The sequence below is a fragment of the Leiobunum rupestre genome, chromosome 4 (assembly GCF_980474605.1).
Source record: "Leiobunum rupestre chromosome 4, qqLeiRupe1.1.hap1, whole genome shotgun sequence".
Taxonomy (NCBI): domain Eukaryota; kingdom Metazoa; phylum Arthropoda; class Arachnida; order Opiliones; family Sclerosomatidae; genus Leiobunum; species Leiobunum rupestre.
The window spans coordinates 46,756,892-46,775,087 of record NC_143387.1 but is presented as its reverse complement, the minus strand read 5'-3'; the positions used below and the strand labels follow the sequence as shown (position 1 = coordinate 46,775,087).

Genomic DNA, 18,196 nt, shown 5'->3' with positions numbered 1-18,196 from the left:
TGCCGCGTGCGAAGTGGGGAATGGTCCACCCGTTGCTGTACCTTCTGCTGGGTTGAGTGGCTCAAAGGTGCGACTATCAGTAGTAGGGTACTACTACCCATGCTGGATTTGTCACCTGTCCGGGTCAGGTGGACGCTGGCGTAGGGCACTATGATGATAGGCCTCCGCGGTGCTATTGTCTCTGTTACTAGGTACACCGGGCTATAAATTCTGACACACTGTATACGTATATAACAGCAATTTGTGAAAGATAAACATTTGGGGCGAAATACGGAGGAATGGTATTTTCGTTTCATCTCTATTAAAAATATCGGTCCGCGGTAAAATATATTTCCGGTATTTAACACTTTCAGATTCGCGTTGACAGTTGACTTGACTCCATTGTCGAGGTACATTTAATCCGAAATACTTCGTAGCTGGCACGACTGAAAGTGGACCTAGTTTGTCTTTCCCCCGGCCTCTCTCAGCTCTCTGTTTCAGTAGAATCGATTTCGAGCTCCACGGACGAGAGATGTTAGCTGCAGTGCCGTCATTCTCAATTTGTCACCATAAACACAACGTTACGATTCTAAAAGCTCCTTTAAAATAACAGATATATATTGGACAACGTGGCCATTGTTTATACAATTAAAGATTATACGTTTCGTGTACCTTTCTTTTATCCCTTCAAGCGAGTAGTGCTTGCTTCCAATAGCTAATTAAATAGTTTAAAACTAAAAGTAAAATTCCCCCCTCATTATTTTAAATTGCATTCACGAGCATGAGTCTTCGAAAGTCACAAAAGGTGTTTGTTCATTTTGCTTTAATAATTATAAATAGTAAAATCAAAATGTATAATTTAAAAGTAGAGTTCGGGGATGGTTAACTTTTATTCAATAGATAAAGCTCTCAAAATTATTCGAAAAACTTTTTGATCAAGTAATTTATATTTCTGTATTATCCGATTAATTTTTTGATAAATTTGTAAAATTAAACGGAAAAACGACGTTTTTTCAAATTTTACGAATAAAACATGTTTTTTAATCATTTTCCGAAATATTAACCGGTAAATTTCTTTGTTTACATTTTTTCCCCGAAAAAAATCAATTTAATCATGGATAATGATTAACCGTCCCCGACCCATATTTAAAAGTATGAAATAACTAGAGTTGTAAGTCGGAAAATGACCCAGGTCTTTTTTCCGAAAAAAATAAAAAAGTTTTTATTCCATGATAAATAAAGCGGCATTTTCGCCTCATTTTTTCGAATCTGAAAGTAAAACTAAACCTCTAGACTAATCTTTTGTAGTATGTTTACTTATATTAGACATTTTAAATCCATAAAAAGGTAAAACCATTAAAAACCCTTAAAAAGTAATTTATTAACATGGGAAAATCGAAGATTTTAAGGGTCCCCCCTAACAATATTTTTCAAAAAATTAAAAAAGGTTCATCACGTAGATACATAATTCAGATCATGGCTAAATCTGGTACATTCAGATTAAAAATTAAAAAAGGTTCATCACGTAGATACATAATTCAGATCATGGCTAAATCTGGTACATTCAGATTAAAAATTAAAAAAGGTTCATCACGTAGATACATAATTCAGATCATGGCTAAATCTGGTACATTTGGACCAATATACGTCAATTTTGGTAAGTATGAGTAAATATACATATATTGGATAAATACGAGTAATCAGTTTTTAAGTTGTGTAACACATTTTTGGTTGCCATGGCAAAACGAAAGCCCATTCTTGTCCACCCTTAATTTTAGGGATTTTTACGTTAAATGAAGGTATACTTGCCACCCGAGTTTGAACAACATTGGAGATAAACACCTCGGGTAGTCTCCTCGTTAGAGAGATGTGGTTTTACCGCTACCTTCGTACATCGCATAAGAAGCTATTTCGTCATAATTTACGTTTGTTGCGCGTAAATGTCGCGTGAGTAGTTATGAAACAATATCTTGATCAAATAAATTCGTCCGGGTGGTTGTGGAGGCCCTTGTGTCCCAGAACCTGTTCCTCTATTCCTCTGGTGTGGGCCAGAAAGGGCTACTTCCGATTCTTACGACAGTTCTTCCCCTCGCTAAATTGTAATTTCCGCCTTAATAGAGGGCGTCCCTGGCTCGCGTGAAAGCTGCGCCCTCCGACGGACGCGAACGGCTCTTTTCTAGAATGATTGCCATCAGTCGGAATGCTCAAGATATATCGCGTCTTGTCACACGCCTTGCCCCAACGTTGCGCACCTACGGTACTCGAGGTTTTCGCCTTCCTTACAGAGCGATTCCTATTCACTTTGTGACTAATCATTTAGTTAATTACTGAAGGAAAAATGCAGCGAATAATTTTGGAAGTATGTGGTTGATGTGTTTCTAACGTACACCTTCGGGTTTTTGATTTTTTCTAGCTTTTTACGTACTAATTTTAGTTGTCAAATATCGGATATCTTAGACCTTATATCTAGTATCCTCAGATATCGGATATCTTAGACCTTATATCTAGTATCCTCAGATATCGGATATCTTAGACCTTATATCTAGTATCCTCAGATATCGGATATCTTAGACCTTATATCTAGTATCTTCAGATATCTAAAATCTTGGATCTTAGATATTATATCTGATATCCTCAGATATTATATCTGATATCCTCAGATATTATATCTGATATCCTCAGATATAATATCTGATATCCTCAGATATAATATCTGATATCCTCAGATATAATATCTGATATCCTCAGATATTATATCTGATATCCTTAGATATTACATCTGATATCCTCAGATATTACATCTGATATCCTTAGATATTACATCTGATATCCTTAGATATTACATCTGATATCCTTAGATATTACATCTGATATCCTTAGATATTACATCTGATATCCTCAGATATTATATCTGATATCCTTAGATATTACATCTGATATCCTTAGATATTACATCTGATATCCTTAGATATTACATCTGATATCCTTAGATATTACATCTGATATCCTTAGATATTACATCTGATATCCTTAGATATTACATCTGATATCCTTAGATATTACATCTGATATCCTTAGATATTACATCTGATATCCTTAGATATTACATCTGATATCCTTAGATATTACATCTGATATCCTTAGATATTACATCTGATATCCTTAGATATTACATCTGATATCCTTAGATATTACATCTGATATCCTTAGATATTACATCTGATATCCTTAGATATTACATCTGATATCCTTAGATATTACATCTGATATCCTTAGATATTACATCTGATATCTTTAGATATTACATCTGATATCATTAGATATTACATCTGATATCATTAGATATTACATCTGATATCTTTAGATATTACATCTGATATCTTTAGATATTACATCTGATATCCTCAGATATTACATCTGATATCCTCAGATATTACATCTGATATCCTCAGATATTGCATCTGATATCCTTAGATATTACATCTGATATCCTCAGATATTATATCTGATATCCTCAGATATTATATCTGATATCCTCAGATATTATATCTGATATCCTCAGATATTATATCTGATATCCTCAGATATTATATCTGGTATCCTCAGATATTATATTTGATATCCTCAGATATTATATCTGGTATCCTCAGATATTATATCTGATATCCTCAGATATTATATCTGATATCCTCAGATATTATATCTGATATCCTCAGATATTATATCCGATATCCTCAGATATTATATCCGATATCCTCAGATATGAAATATTTTTAATTTAAGATATTATATCTGATATCCTCAGATATCAGAGAGAAACGTGTTTCATTAATCGGATAACTGAATAATAGTTTAAATCAGCTGATAACCGATTGCGTTATATTGGTTCCACAAAAATATTTTTAAGGTAAAAATAAACGATTTGATACGAAAAATCTGTAATGATTCACCACTCGACAGAAAATTTCGAAATAGAACCAATAAGCGGGTCAACATAATATTGCGTAATGCTTAATGAGTTAAAGTAGTAGGAAATATTTTAGGATTGGTAACATTTCAGTTTTCCATTTATAGAAAATTTGACGTCCCGATACATTAGAGAAATAAAAATTTCAAGCTTCTTTTTCCGGTATCAAATAAATTGAATCAAATGGGTTTTTTGTCGCGTTAGCTCGTCTCAATCGATAAAACTTTCTTCTTAATTTTTTGCCCCATCCTTTGGTACGACATTGTTTGACTCGAGAAATTAAACAAGCCCGACCTTCCGAAATTAAATCGGCTTTACTCCAAGAAAAACCCTCGATGGTACTTTAATCCGCGTTACCGAAAATTACTCCCACATGATTTTTCCTCCGTGTTTGCTCCGCCCGGCAAAGGTAAAATTTGCAAACGCTTCACCGCGGGGTAATTTCTGCGTTCCTCTTGTCGTTGCAGTTGTTGTGAAAGGTCTTTTGGCATTACAATTCTTAGTTATCAGAAATATTTAAGTCTTCCGTGATAAAATACAAATCTTAAATGTTTCTATTGAAGTACAAATTTTCTATCAAATAGTCTCAGAATAACGTTTCTATCGAAAAACACAATAACAAAATTTCTATCAAATAGTCCCAGAATAACGTTTCTATCGAATAATACAAGTACGACATTTTTATCAAATAGTCGTAGATCAACGGTTCTATCGAAAAATACAAGTACAAAATTTCTATCAAATAGTCCCAGAATAACGTTTCTATCGAATAATACAATAACAACATTTCTATCAAATAGTCCCAGAATAACGTTTCTATCGAATAATACAATAACAACATTTCTATCAAATAGTCCCAGATCAACGTTTCTATCAAGTAAACTCGGAACAACGTTTCTATCAAGTAAACTCGGAGCAACGTTTCTATCAAGTAAACTCGGAACAACGTTTCTATCAAGTAAACTCGGAACAACGTTTCTATCAATTAAACTCGGAACAACGTTTCTATCAAGTAAACTCGGAACAACGTTTCTATCAAGTAAACTCGGAACAACGTTTCTATCAAGTAAACTCGGAACAACGTTTCTATCAAGTAAACTCGGAACAACGTTTCTATCAAATAGACTTGTAACAACGTTTCTATCAAATAGACTTGTAACAACGTTTCAACCAAATAGACTTGTAACAACGTTTCTATAAAATACACTTGTAACACCGTTTCTATCAAATAATTCCAGAATAAAGTTTATATCAAATTGTTCCTAAACAACATCTCTATTAAATAGTGCTAGAACAACGTCTCGATAAAATAGTCACAGAAAAACGTTTTCATAAAATAGTCCCAGAATAACTTTGGTATCAATTCCTAAAAGTATCAATTCCATGCAGTATAAAGGTCGTTTAATAGAATAAATTCAACGGAAACTAATCGGTTTGAAGTATTTTCCAATGGAATTCAAGAAGACGTTTTTTATTCGCAAATTACTCCGAAAAAACCTTTTTTTTTAAAGGGTGAACTCTTCTTTAAAAAAAATGATTTTTTTTTCTAAAAATCAACTATAATCTAGCAATTACTTCATTTCCTTTTCAAACGTCGTGATTGGGAAAAGATGGTTAGTTTATTTCCGTCTTAAATAAGAATAGATGTTAGATTAAGGAATGTTCGTCTTAATTGACTAAACCGAGTAAATTATACGAATAATACGATGTCTATTTCGACCATTTGAGCGCGTACTTTGTAGCAATTTTTCGTGGCACTCTTTAGCGTACACTATCGCCATCTGTGTTTACGTTTTGTGGTATAAGAGGCTAATATTTCCATATTCTAAGGTTACCTTGATGATTGAGAAACGAAGGCTGTTGGCCCGACCAAATTGTTTTCTATTAGCGGCAGCACGAATAAGTGGAAGAAGCTTTAATTAAGAAATTTTGCACGCTCCCTTTTTATTCTAGCTCGTTGTTTCCTGACAAACTCAAACACCCACTTCCAGTCTTCCACCTTGGCCAGTATTAGGCTCCTGAAGTGGGCTTCATAGTCCGGCCGCCCACCGAGGAAGGGGGGGCGTCCGCCCTCGAAAGAAAAGCTAGCTGTCCGTTGCTGCCTTTTTGGCGTGTCATTAATTTGACAAAAGAGTTTGCGGTTTCTCAAAGTTTGTTTTTGATATCAGCTAGACGGCCAAAAAGGCGCGCCAGCGAGTTGCGTAATCTAATAAACAGCGCGCGATATAAGTTTTCCTTGATCTCTAATTATTCGCGACCTTTGTTCCCTATTTACATATCGACTCTTTTCATTTTTTAAATTATTCCAAGACATTCGAGCCGACAGAAGTTTATAAAATGGTTTCGATTGATCGTATCAAGATTGTATTAACGGTGAATATGTGGCCTTTATGATCCTTCGGATTGCGAAAGAGTGATCTTCCGTCTGAAATACTTGAAATCCTATTTCGGGCTGGTATCATTTTCGAAGGAGCCCCGTCCGAGGGGACCCGAGTCTATCAAATTTAACGCGAGGGGTTGATCTGTTTACCTTAGCCGGGACGTGGAAAGGACGGAGGGGTTTCTGCAAATTTCACAATTTTTATTCCGGAGAGGAACTCGGCGCAAAGAGCGATTTTCCGGAATAAGACTTTTTCTCCTATTTCCCTTTTGGCTATCTGTCTTCGACGGCAGATTGAAAGTTTCTCACGCAGCCCCGTATACCTCCATTCGCCAATGTCCCGTACCTCATACTTTGTAGATTAGGCGCATGGTCCCTAGATTCAGGGTTGGCAAGAGTCAGCCAGACCAGTTTTAACCACTTTGTTTTACCCAGATTTCACCACTTAGAAAAATCCATCGTTAAAACCGTTTTTTTTTAAAGTATAAATTGAAGCGCAAAAGCTGTGAAAACCAGCGGAATAATCTTTTATTTCAACACCGAAAGTACGAAACTAAAACTTTCTGATTTGAATCGTCTGCAAAAAACATCAACACTAAGAGAAATACATGGTTTCATTCTGGATTTATTCGGTTAAAATAATATTGGATTTTTCATTTTTCGCAAAAGCCGGTTTTTTGCCAACCCTGCCTAGATCTTTCGATGAATATTTTCGTTACCGTTACTAAACTACTATATTAATAATTATCTTGTTCAATAATTAAAGCGACTATGAACTTCCATATTTATGGTGCGGTTAACCAAATTTATCATTTCTGCCCCTAAGTATACAAGAAGCGAGGGGTGATTGGCGCTAGTGACGTTAAAAACAAAGTCGATTTTCTTATTTAATTTCTTCTCTTTTTAAGGAATGTTTTGAGATAAGAAAGAAAAAAATGCGATTAAAATCATCGAAAATGTATTACGCAGTTTCATGGTTTTATTCCGATTTCTTTGGTTGCGCTACGAGTTTATTGGATGTGTCTACGCAAATATTACGTTCGTGCATTGAAGAATATCCAAAGTAAATTTCCCGGACAATTGACTTTAACAATGCCCAGCGACAAACTCCGTTCTTCAAATTGAAAACTATTGTTACGCGTTTTCTATCGAGCGCGGCTCGGGCAGATTGGATCCAGAAAGATTTTTTACTTAGCGTAACACCTTATAGAAATCAAGTTCCGAATACCTAAGAATGACTTTAATTCATCTTCAGGGTCAATAAACACTTCCTTTTTTCTCTGATACGTGTATTTTTATAGTGCCTCTTCTACGTTTCCCCGATTCGGGTGACTACCTGCTTGGCTATCTACAATAAATGGAAAAAATCTGTTTTCCTAAACAAATTGATCACGACTCGATAGGAATCTTTGATAAATACAATCAAAGTGTCAGCTGTTGTTACGTACGAATTGGATTCGGAAATTCCATTGTAGACCTGTTCTGGAAAAATAAATATTATAGTGGCTACGCGGAATGCAATTTAGATATACGTATACGCATGAATTTATTCATTTTACCCATGAATATAGAACTGTATGGTGCTATCCCGATCCGGTAGAAGGCAGGGCTTACGAAGCTATGCCGCTACTACGTCAAATTGTTTAGCCAATTAAAAGCTAGAGGAAATGACGGATATCTCCATAGAAGAGTAGGGGTTCAAAAATCAAGTGGCTCTGCCGAACGGCGAACTGTGTTGCAATTCGGAGACTTTTTAATAATTTTAGTGTTTGTACTCAACTATGAATTTTTCATATGATTGTTAGTAAGTTTCCAGGTTTGATTTAAGACTACTTTCATAATTTCCCCTTAATTATTTCACTCGTAATCTACTTTTCAAATCGACGAAAATTTTAAGGTGAGGAAATGAATTCCCCGCCTTTGGGACCTGTATTTGTGCTAGGCCTCGGTTTTTATGTTTGGAATTTGAAAATCATTGCGCCTTGGAGAAGAGAAGGGGTTCCTGGACTCCTGGAGGGGAAAATATGAATACCATAGCTCGGGACGTTATTTTTTTGGTCGGACTCTCGTTAAATGCTGCCACCTTTGAGAGGAATTTGGAACTATATTATTTTTTTTTTTGCAAATTGCAAACATAATGATTTTTTTTTTAAGTTGATGCAGTAATGGAGTTTCGGTTAATACTAGAAATCCATTTTTGGGTGAGTTCTAACTTAGCATTTATCTTTCCGGGTTTAGGTACTGGATAAAAAGTTATATTCTTGTGAAATCTTGAATCACTTCTACAATCTATATCACAACAGTACTGTCCCGTAATAATGAATTAATTGTAAAAGTTTTAATATTTAAACTAACGCGTAAAACACCGTTGGGCATTCCTAAGCCTTGTGTGATCTAAAAACGTCTTCCAAATGTGCAGACGACTAATTCGAATTTTTTAATAAATTTATCCACCGCTAGATGCTACTAAAGTCCTAGGTCCGACCAAAAATTAGCGCCCCCTGCCTTCGCCCTGTCCCGCGCTCGGGTACTTATCGCCTATGCTGTTGGTATTATATTTTCCCCTCCAGGAACCGTTCTCTCCTCCAAGATTGCGCTATCATTGAAAAAGGCTGGTTTGTTACTCGTTTGCACCTATAGTGGGCAGTATCAGTCACGTGCTTTCTCCATGGTATATCCGTCACGTGTAAGAGGGGCGGAGCTTATAGTTCCGCCTCTTTCCGACAGAGATAGAAACATATCTAGAGCGGTTCTATATTCATGGGTAAAATGAATAAATTTATGGTATACGTTAAACGCGAAGAAAAAGAAGTACTTTTGAAATTCGAAATATTCTAGTATATATTAGCCAGGATGGAACTTATCGTCTTTTAATCTAATTGCGACGAACCGTGTCTTCGCGAGCGGGTAATTTGAGAAGTTTCTTTATATTCACGCGAAGTTTTTCCGAGAATTATCAGATAGTAAGAAATTAGGAATTCGGAGTAGTTAAATTTCGAGATATTCCGTGAGGATGCCAGGAGGGGAGATAAGTGTCCTAGAAAGCGAAACGGTTTCTGTTCATGTCTCGAGAGTGGAAAAAATCGGGGTACGTTCGCTGCTATATTTCTCGCGCGATTCTGCCGCTGGGGGGCGCTTAACAGTACTTGAAGTGGAATTACGTGACCGCTCGGCCAAATAAAAACTGGACGTCGCCTCGCTTAAAGAATGCGCTTTCGTTGGCCGAAAAAGCTGAACGTGGCCTCTCTGTTACGTCAGATAACATTCTTAAGGAGTTTCTTTCTCTCTCTCTTCAAGTTGGTCAGCTTAGCCTTATACTAATCAATAGCGAGCCGAGGCTCCAACCGCGTTATGACACAATGCGACATCTGCCGGGTTGTGCCCGAGACATCCTCTTACTTTTGCTAGCGTTGTTAATTTATGCTCTTAAGATCGTCGATGAATTGTCAGCGTTCGTTGAGACTTATGATTGATCAAAACCTCGAGCTTCTTCCGCGTTACATACTCTCTACTTTAATCGCGCGAAATAATTTCTAAAGTGCTTCAGTTTACTCTTCTCGTGGTACTGGAAAGATGAAATGACCAGCTGATTCGGAAATAAAAATTAGAAATCAAATGGCTCTCAACGAGGTCACTCGGTATGACCTAGGGTTTGATCATTTGTAGTTCGAAATTGTTAGCTAAAACAATTTGGTCCTATCAAACTAAATTCCGTCATTTCCAAATAGATAATATATTATTTATACAATATATTAATATACGTTTATTTGCAAGAATATATTCCTATTTAACGCGATACAAATCTCTATGAAAATAGATTTTACGAGACATTAAATTTCTTTAAGAGACGTGACCTCGTAGTATTTATCAGTCTCCAAAAACGGTTCCATTTGCATAAAGCTGTCAAAAACACTCCGCACAAGACTAAGAACGCGCCTAGGAACGTGGTCAAACTGGGTATGGTCCCCAAAACAGCCATTTCCAGTAGCAGTATCAAGGGTATCTCGATAGTGCCCACCACCGACAGCGGGCCGGCTTCCTCGAACTTGTAAGCGATGTAGTACATCAACATATCGGCGACGTGCAAGGCGGCTGACAGAACCAGGAGCACCGAATCAGTACCGCAATCCGGTAGCCTGAATTGCCCTTTGAACAAACAGGGTATTCCGAAACAGAGCAGGGAGACGACGGATGAACAGGCGCAACTGACGCAAGATGACGTTTTGCGAAGATGCCGAATGAATATACAGTAAGCAGTCATGACGAAGATGCAGACGAGTGACAGAGTAATGCCTGCCAAGTGGTTTTGGTTCACTGGCTGGTTATCTCCACCAAAAATGAATGGTGGACGAACGACGAGAAATATTCCCGTTATTGACAGTATGGCGTTGCAGACGTATATTTTCCGGAATGTTTCTGAAAATTGTTACAGATTATCATTGACTGTTGCTGTTTTAATACGAATTGTCGGTCGTCTGCATTATAGCGCGAAATTGATACCTGACCTACTCTTTCATACCGCCATAACAAAATCTTCTTGCAAAGGTTTAAACTGTAAATCCAATGCAAAACCCTCTCTTCACTGTTTTGGAAGTATGAAAAGAGCAGATTTTCAGAATCCTTTGTTAGAATGATTAATAATCATAATCAGCTAGGCTAATACCCAAGGCACCACCTTCATTACTATCGGCGCAAAATAGTATTCAAATTCTTTCTTATCGGGACCCTCAATAACTTCTAAATTGGTGTCTACAAAAGACGGCAAGATGTCGCGTACCTTTTAGTATGACGGGTGCGATGATGGTGACCACGATGGGGTAGGCCATGATGATGGCTGAAGCGTCGGACGCCGATATGAAGGCGTACGCGTAAGTCCTTCCCAGTTGAAATAAAGCGGTACTGATTGAAAATCCCAGCAAATACCATCTTTCTCCCGGAACCCCTAAGATGGGTAGTTGGTATCTGACGATAACGGGTAACACGAGTAGAAGTTTCACCGCGGATTGTACGGAACCCACCAAAAGTACATTGCTATCCGTAACTATAGCTTTGGTCGTCACGATGTTGAACGCGAAAAAGGTATTGGAGATTACCGAGCACCATATTCCCAGTCCCGGTACGTCCTTTAATCTCCGTTTCGTCCTGACAAAAAACGATTCGCGACTTTGGTACTTGTTCGTTACTCGTCGCGTTCGCGGCTCTATTTCTTCCATTATTTCACTATTACGAGTGCTATTGATATTAAATTCGGTTCCTAATTTCCGATAAGTTACGTGTTGCTTCGTTATAATCTTTGTACCTAATGGCGTTTATCACCACCCTATAGACTCTGAGATTAGCTTATCCGTGATCTTGAAAGGGTTTCACTGCCAGAAATGACGAAAATCTCGGCCTATTTTTATCTGCAGTTATCCTTGGAAGAGTCGTAAAACCTTTTTATTTTTCTCTAGCAAGACGTCCCCAACATTTTTCGGAAAGTTGTAACGTGCAGCGACACTCTTGGCAAGGATACCGGCCAAGTAATAAAAACGACAACTGCCTAGTTGCAAAACGCCTTATATAATGCATCAAATAAAATTAACAGGATCAAAAATCAAACTTTCATTTTTGTTAAATGTAGAATTTTATTACTGCTCAATTATCGCAGTGTTTTATCTTGTTCACATCAATCGTTTAATCTAATTGGCATCCACCGCGAACGGCTTTAATCGAGATTTACTCTATCTTATTTACACAAGTAAATGCGGCTTGTAAGATATATTCAAATAAGCAGACCGAAATGAAAACATACACCTATATTTAATCAAAATTTTAATACGCGGAGCGTACGTTAAAGAATAGAGTGTGTAATGAATGCTCTCTTAAGTAAATAAAGTTAATCGACTGATTGGAGATTTATAATTTATGTCTAGCTTGTATTTCATTCTTAAACGAGTTTCAATAAATGGGCTTACTGGTCCTTTGAGGCGTTCATTAATATGTTATATATTTTATACTATTCGTATACACTTCTTTGTTAAAATCGGGGGAAATTGTCACTGAGTGATTTCCAACGCCGCTGTATTATATTTTAATCACAAATTTAAAGTATTGATTGTCCAGCTTCTTTTAACTGAAAACATGAAGCTGTTTAACGTTATAGATCCAATTATGATGCATAAAATTTGTGATTAAAAAGAAAATTCGTATTTAAAGTATCCGAGAAAGAGTTTAATTCGCGTTCCAAAAAAATAACCTTCGGCGATTGTGAATTTGTCTTTAATCTTTATTGTTTATGTCTGTTTTCAGGGGTGGAGGGCGATGCTTGACGTTTTACTGTCGGTTCAATTTCGGGCTCTCCAAGGCCTGACTGGATCTTCGTAACGTTTAGTAGGTACGAGGCAAACGCCTCACTGCCATCGAATGTGGTCAATATCGGCGGCGGGTATTAGGTCAGGCGGCCTGGGTTCTCGAGGCGAGGCGATCCGTCGCTGTTGACCGGATGTGGATACCCGTCATGTCGTCCGTTAACGCTGCTCGATCGGCGCGAGCTGGTAGTTCACGGCGGTCGTCGGCGGACAGCTTGGCCAAAAGCAAAAACCCCGAACAATGGGCCTCGCCTCCTGGCGGGGGCCCGCAGCAGTCTTCCAGCAGCCAATTCCTGAAGCCTGACCGGGCTTCCACGACGGGCAGTGCCACCGGCGACGAGATGGAAGTTCTGGAGAATGGCATCTGCACGCCTTGCAGCGCGGCGTCAGCGAGGAGCAGCTTCTGCTCAGAAATCGTCCGCATCGAACAAATGTCCGCGGAAGAAGAGGCCAAGAAAACGCCCGACCTTCCTTTCTATAGGATGGGCAAAATAGCTCAACGTCTTCAGGTACGGGGTCGTTATAGAGTTAACAACTAACCAACGTTCGCGCTCATTTTGTATACTGATTTTGAGAAATACACTTAGACGAATCATTTACATAGGTACATTTTATTTAGTTTTGGCCGGCTCAACTTGTATAAGCGCGAAAGTTAAATAATAAATAATTGTCGACCTTTTCTAAAGTTTATGTCGGTCTTAATTACACCTAAAATTTCTAAGGGGGTGGCTCTATCATTTTATTTTCTAAACGCGTCTTCGTACGTCCAATGGATGGAACGATTTTTCATTTATAAATATTTTATTAACTGCTCGGGGTATTGCGATAGTGGTAGTAAAGATTGAAAATACCCTTTTCAAAGATTACTATCGTAACTATCCGCTTTCGATGTTCGGGCTCGTCCCGTAGAAAAAACTTCGGAGGATTGACAAAAAGCTTTATCGAACCGAATTGATTGGTGTCTTTCAAGCGTATAATTAGGCTTAGTTCCTCTTTAGTTTCGTTACGTTTCGTTTTAGCCGTAGAAGAACAAAGTTCTCCGTTACGCAATAGCCATGGAAAGTTGTTTTGTACCATCTTTATTTGGTTAACCATACGAATTGAAATTTTCTTGTTTTTTCGACAGATTGTCTCGCAATGGGCCTCGAACAGAAAGAAAGTGAAAGAACCAGAGCGACCCGACTCGTTCCTGGAGAAATTCGCGATGGGCCAATCGGACACGGGCCAGGATAGCGACTACAAATCGTTCTGTTGCGGAAGGTACGTGCCGGCGTCTCTTTATGGCCTCGTTGAACTACTTATTTATATTTACGGCGTTTGCAGAATCCGAGGAACGTTTGTGGTTGATCCTGCCAACAATTTCCATTACTACTGGCTGTTTTTCATCAGTATTTGCGTTTTGTACAACGTCGTCATAATTGTCGCGCGCAGCGTCTTCTGGGAGCTTCAGAATCTGTGTCCCATTTTGTGGTACTTTCTGGACTACACTTCCGACTTCATCTATTTATGTGATATGGCCTTACACGCGAGAGCAGGTATGAATTTTTCTCTTTCGCTTCCCGGATCGCTTGTTTAAAGTAAATGTTGCAAATTAATTGATTGTTTCTCTAACCCAAGATCTAATTTAATTTGCCCAAACTACGAATTTAAATTTAACGTTATAAATGTTGTTTACGTAGTATCGATGGTTTTCCAAATACGGATATATTCGTCCTTTGGTGGTAGTCGATGTGTTCGTGAGAAAATGGCAACAATGAATACTTTTATAAATGCTTTTGGTTTTAATTTGTCTAATTATATTAAAACGTTTTACGAAAAAGGCTAAATATGGTTTCGATCAATAATCATAAATTGGCGCTATAGAATCTGAAAAAGTTTAATGGAAATTGTCCAAAAATTATGTGCGAGTGGGCAGTTTTAGAAAACCACGAATATGTACAAACACGAAAAACGGATTTCTGAAATTTTCTATTGTGTCGGTTTTAAAAATCGTGCCTGTTGGGAAGTAAAGGGTACAGTGAAAGTATTTAACGCTAGTGTCATCTGTTATTTTAATTCTAACGCCTATATCCGAAAGGTTTGGGGTGAGGGCCAGGGAAATCCGTTCATACTATACTGCCGTGCAAAGCACAAAAGCATTAACGACCAAATTTTCGATTTACAGATTTTGGTTTAATTTCACCTTATTTTATACGTTAAATTCCATTTTGAACTAATTTTCGAATTTAAAATTTTTGTTTTTAGAGAAATGACTTGTTGCAAAACGCATTATTTTAGGTTTTTGCATTATTTTCAAACCAAAAACGCATTAATGTGTTAATTTTCTTTAAAAGTCAAATCAAGACGGATTATTTTCGCGTTTTAAGACATAAATAGTCCAACATATACGTGATAAAAAAGTATTTTTTTTAAAGATATATCTGAAATATCGTTTGGCCTGTAAATTGTTTAGTACCAGAATATAATTTGAGTTGAAAAATCCTAGTCTACTATATAAACTTGAAAGAAGTAAGTTGGGATATCTTAAGACATAGAAAGTTTGAATTTCGCGGGTTTTCTCTATATTTTGGTTTTGGTCGTTAATGCTTTTTTGCTTTGCACGGCAGTATATTAGGACTATGAAATAATTGATACTACCTTGATTAAAGTTTCGTAGTAAAAGCAAATTTGTTAAATGCTTAGAAATAAAAATATAGGTAGAAAGTCGATACACACACAAAGAAGGTGGCGAGTTTTTGTTGGTCTTCAATATGTTCAGTATGTGTTTCTGATTTTATTCCATTTCATGATTGATAATTTTTATGCATTGGTCTTTTTTCTCAAGGTTATCTGGAGCAAGGACTTTTGGTCAGAGACTCTAGAAAACTGTTGCTCAACTACACGAAGTCTTTGCACTTTAAATTGGACGTTTGCAGTGTTCTGCCAACGGATTTGTTGTATTGGCCGATAGGAACCGATTGCCATTACGAGTTTCAAGCCCCTTGCGCCGTGATCGTTCGCATGAATCGCCTCTTTCGTTTTCATCGAATGCTGGAATTTTTCGACCGTACCGAAACCAGGACTAATTTTCCATACGCTTTCCGAATCACCAAACTCGTTTGTTACATTCTGGTCATCATTCACTGGAACGCTTGTATCTACTTCGCCATTAGCCACGCTATCGGGTTCGGAACGGACAGTTGGGTCTACAATAATATCACTTCGCCCAAATTCCAATCCCTGTCTCACCAATACATTTACAGTTTTTACTGGTCCACCTTAACTCTGACGACGATTGGCGAGGTTCCGACCCCGGTTCAAGACATCGAGTACCTGTTCGTAGTTTTCGACTTCCTAGTCGGGGTTCTTATATTCGCGACCATTGTCGGTAACGTTGGGAGCATGATTACTAATATGAACGCGGCCCGAGCCGAGTTCCAAAGTCGCATGGATAGCGTCAAGCAATATATGGAATTTCGGAAAGTCAGCAAAGATCTGGAGAACCGCGTGATTAAGTGGTTCGATTACTTGTGGAGTAATAAACAATCACTGGACGAAGACACCGTGACGCAAATTTTGCCCGACAAACTGAAGGCGGAAATCGCCATTCACGTTCATTTGGGGACTCTTAAAAGGGTGAAACTCTTCCAGGACTGCGAGCCGGGTCTTTTGGTGCAGTTGGTTTTGAAGCTCCAGCTGCAAGTGTTTAGTCCCGGTGATTACATTTGTCGTAAGGGCGACGTGGGCAAGGAAATGTACATAGTTAAGAGGTATTCGTATACTACGCTAATTATGGCCTATAAATTGGGCTTACTTTCCTTTGTATTTTGAAGGGGTCAGCTGAGTGTAGTCGCTGACGACGGCAAAACGATCTTCGCCACTTTATCGGACGGCAGCGTTTTCGGGGAGTTGAGCATCCTCAACATTTCGGGCATGAAAACTGGTAATCGTCGAACTGCGAACGTCCGCAGTGTCGGCTACTCCGACCTTTTTTGCCTTTCCAAAGAGGATTTGTGGAGCGTGCTCGCGGACTACCCCGACGCCGAAAAGATGCTGATCGAGAGAGGGCGGCAAATTTTACTGAAAGACGGCCTCTTGGACGAGGAGGCCATCAAGGCTGCCGAACGCGAGAAAGAAACGTTGTCCATGAAGTGCGCCAAGCTGGAGAGTTCCTTGGACAATTTGCAAACCAGGTTCGCTCGTCTCTTGGCCGAGTACACCGCTTCGCAGAGCAAGTTGAAGAGAAGAATCACGCGCTTGGAAAGAGGCGCCGAACACAGTTCGCTCAGCAATGACGACGACGACGACGACGACGAGGCCTTCGAAGCGACTGGACAACAGTGAAGAAGTTTAATCAGCGGATTGTTTTACGTCTAACACGGCTTTTGTTCTAAATTGTTACTCCGTTACTTTAAAATGTAGTCATTTCGGATAGACTTATACTAAGAGCGTCGTCAGCCAGCTGGAAATAAGTGGAAGATAATATTTTTTAAACCACCGTATTTTGTTGAACGTTTGCTTCTTTCTTTAAAACTCGCCGACCGTTCTCTGCCGCTGTTTTACAGTCTCAGGTTGAATTATACCTCATTTTCGAAGGACGAAAATTATTTAGACTATGCAAGGTTTACCTCTCAATTACTGAATAAGGACTTTCTAGATCTCTAAAAACTGGAAAGAGAATCTGTCAATAAGCATATTTCCTAGCTCTCTTAACTACAAATACAATATTGTTACGTTACTTTCGTAATAGAACCGATTTCGAAAAACATTATCCTAGCTTTTACATTAATACAAATTACGGTATTGGATTGTCAGGTAAAAATCACATTGTCGATTTTAAATTTTCTCTACTAATTGAGTGAGGCTTAGAATGGAATTTGCAAATCGAATGTAACCTCCGTGGATCGCGTCTTTATAGACACTTTGTTATTAGGCGAATTAAATTTGATCTTCAGTTTTACTTTACAATAACTTGAGCGAAAAAACCGTAAACGCCGTTGTCGGGCGGCTATTTGTAAAATCCCTCTGTGTGGTGCGAGATGAAACTTAGATTGGAAGTAATTGAACTTTCCGCGAGAAAAGACAATGCTGTGATCAGTTTTTGCGTCCTATTCAAACGTGGTGCAGGCGGTTTAAACTATTTTTATATGGGAATAAGTACTTTCACTTAGTTTATCAGAAACTATTTCCTTGTACTTCTAGGTCTAAAAAGCAATTATCAATAAAATATTTTACACTCACGAGGAAAAAAGTTTTTCAATGAAAACAAAATAATATTGATTATATTATTATGAGATATTCAGGCAGGGAAATAACGGTCCATTCACTTTACTCCTTAAAATCGAGGCTTTCAACAATCAAGTCGGCACCTAGTTGTGCCGTAACACGCGAACATTTCGTCTTCTTTCCACAGAGGGGCTTTCATAAGGAATTGGCCAAACAGCAAGCACGCAGGAACGTCTTTCAGGATCTCGGCTAATTCCAGTACCTACGCTTTCGAGTAGCACGGACCCTAATGGAAAGAAATCGTTTCGGAGCAAATAA

General features: G+C 38.1%; 2 protein-coding genes across 2 annotated transcripts in view; one reads left to right on the top strand and one right to left on the bottom strand.

The window, feature by feature from the left end:
* The window catches only part of LOC149948007 (cyclic nucleotide-gated channel alpha-3-like), a 56,665-nt gene extending 38,778 nt beyond the window's left edge, over positions 1 to 17,887 (top strand). Inside the window, exons 2-6 of the mRNA XM_090171414.1 lie at positions 12,615 to 13,182; positions 13,800 to 13,933; positions 13,997 to 14,208; positions 15,498 to 16,422; positions 16,486 to 17,887. Of these exons, the coding sequence (XP_090027540.1) occupies positions 12,808 to 13,182; positions 13,800 to 13,933; positions 13,997 to 14,208; positions 15,498 to 16,422; positions 16,486 to 16,996 (2,157 nt within the window). The 5' untranslated portion in view covers positions 12,615 to 12,807 and the 3' untranslated portion in view covers positions 16,997 to 17,887. The remainder of the gene's footprint in view (positions 1 to 12,614; positions 13,183 to 13,799; positions 13,934 to 13,996; positions 14,209 to 15,497; positions 16,423 to 16,485) is intronic.
* LOC149948008 (solute carrier family 35 member G1-like) lies at positions 10,069 to 11,660 on the bottom strand. The gene is made up of 2 exons (XM_090171679.1): positions 11,104 to 11,660; positions 10,069 to 10,742 (listed from the first exon to the last, which is right to left on the bottom strand). Exons 1-2 carry the CDS (start codon positions 11,537 to 11,539, stop codon positions 10,147 to 10,149), a joined length of 1,032 nt encoding a protein of 343 aa, XP_090027805.1. The 5' UTR covers positions 11,540 to 11,660; the 3' UTR covers positions 10,069 to 10,146.
* Positions 17,888 to 18,196: the final 309 nt, after the last annotated feature.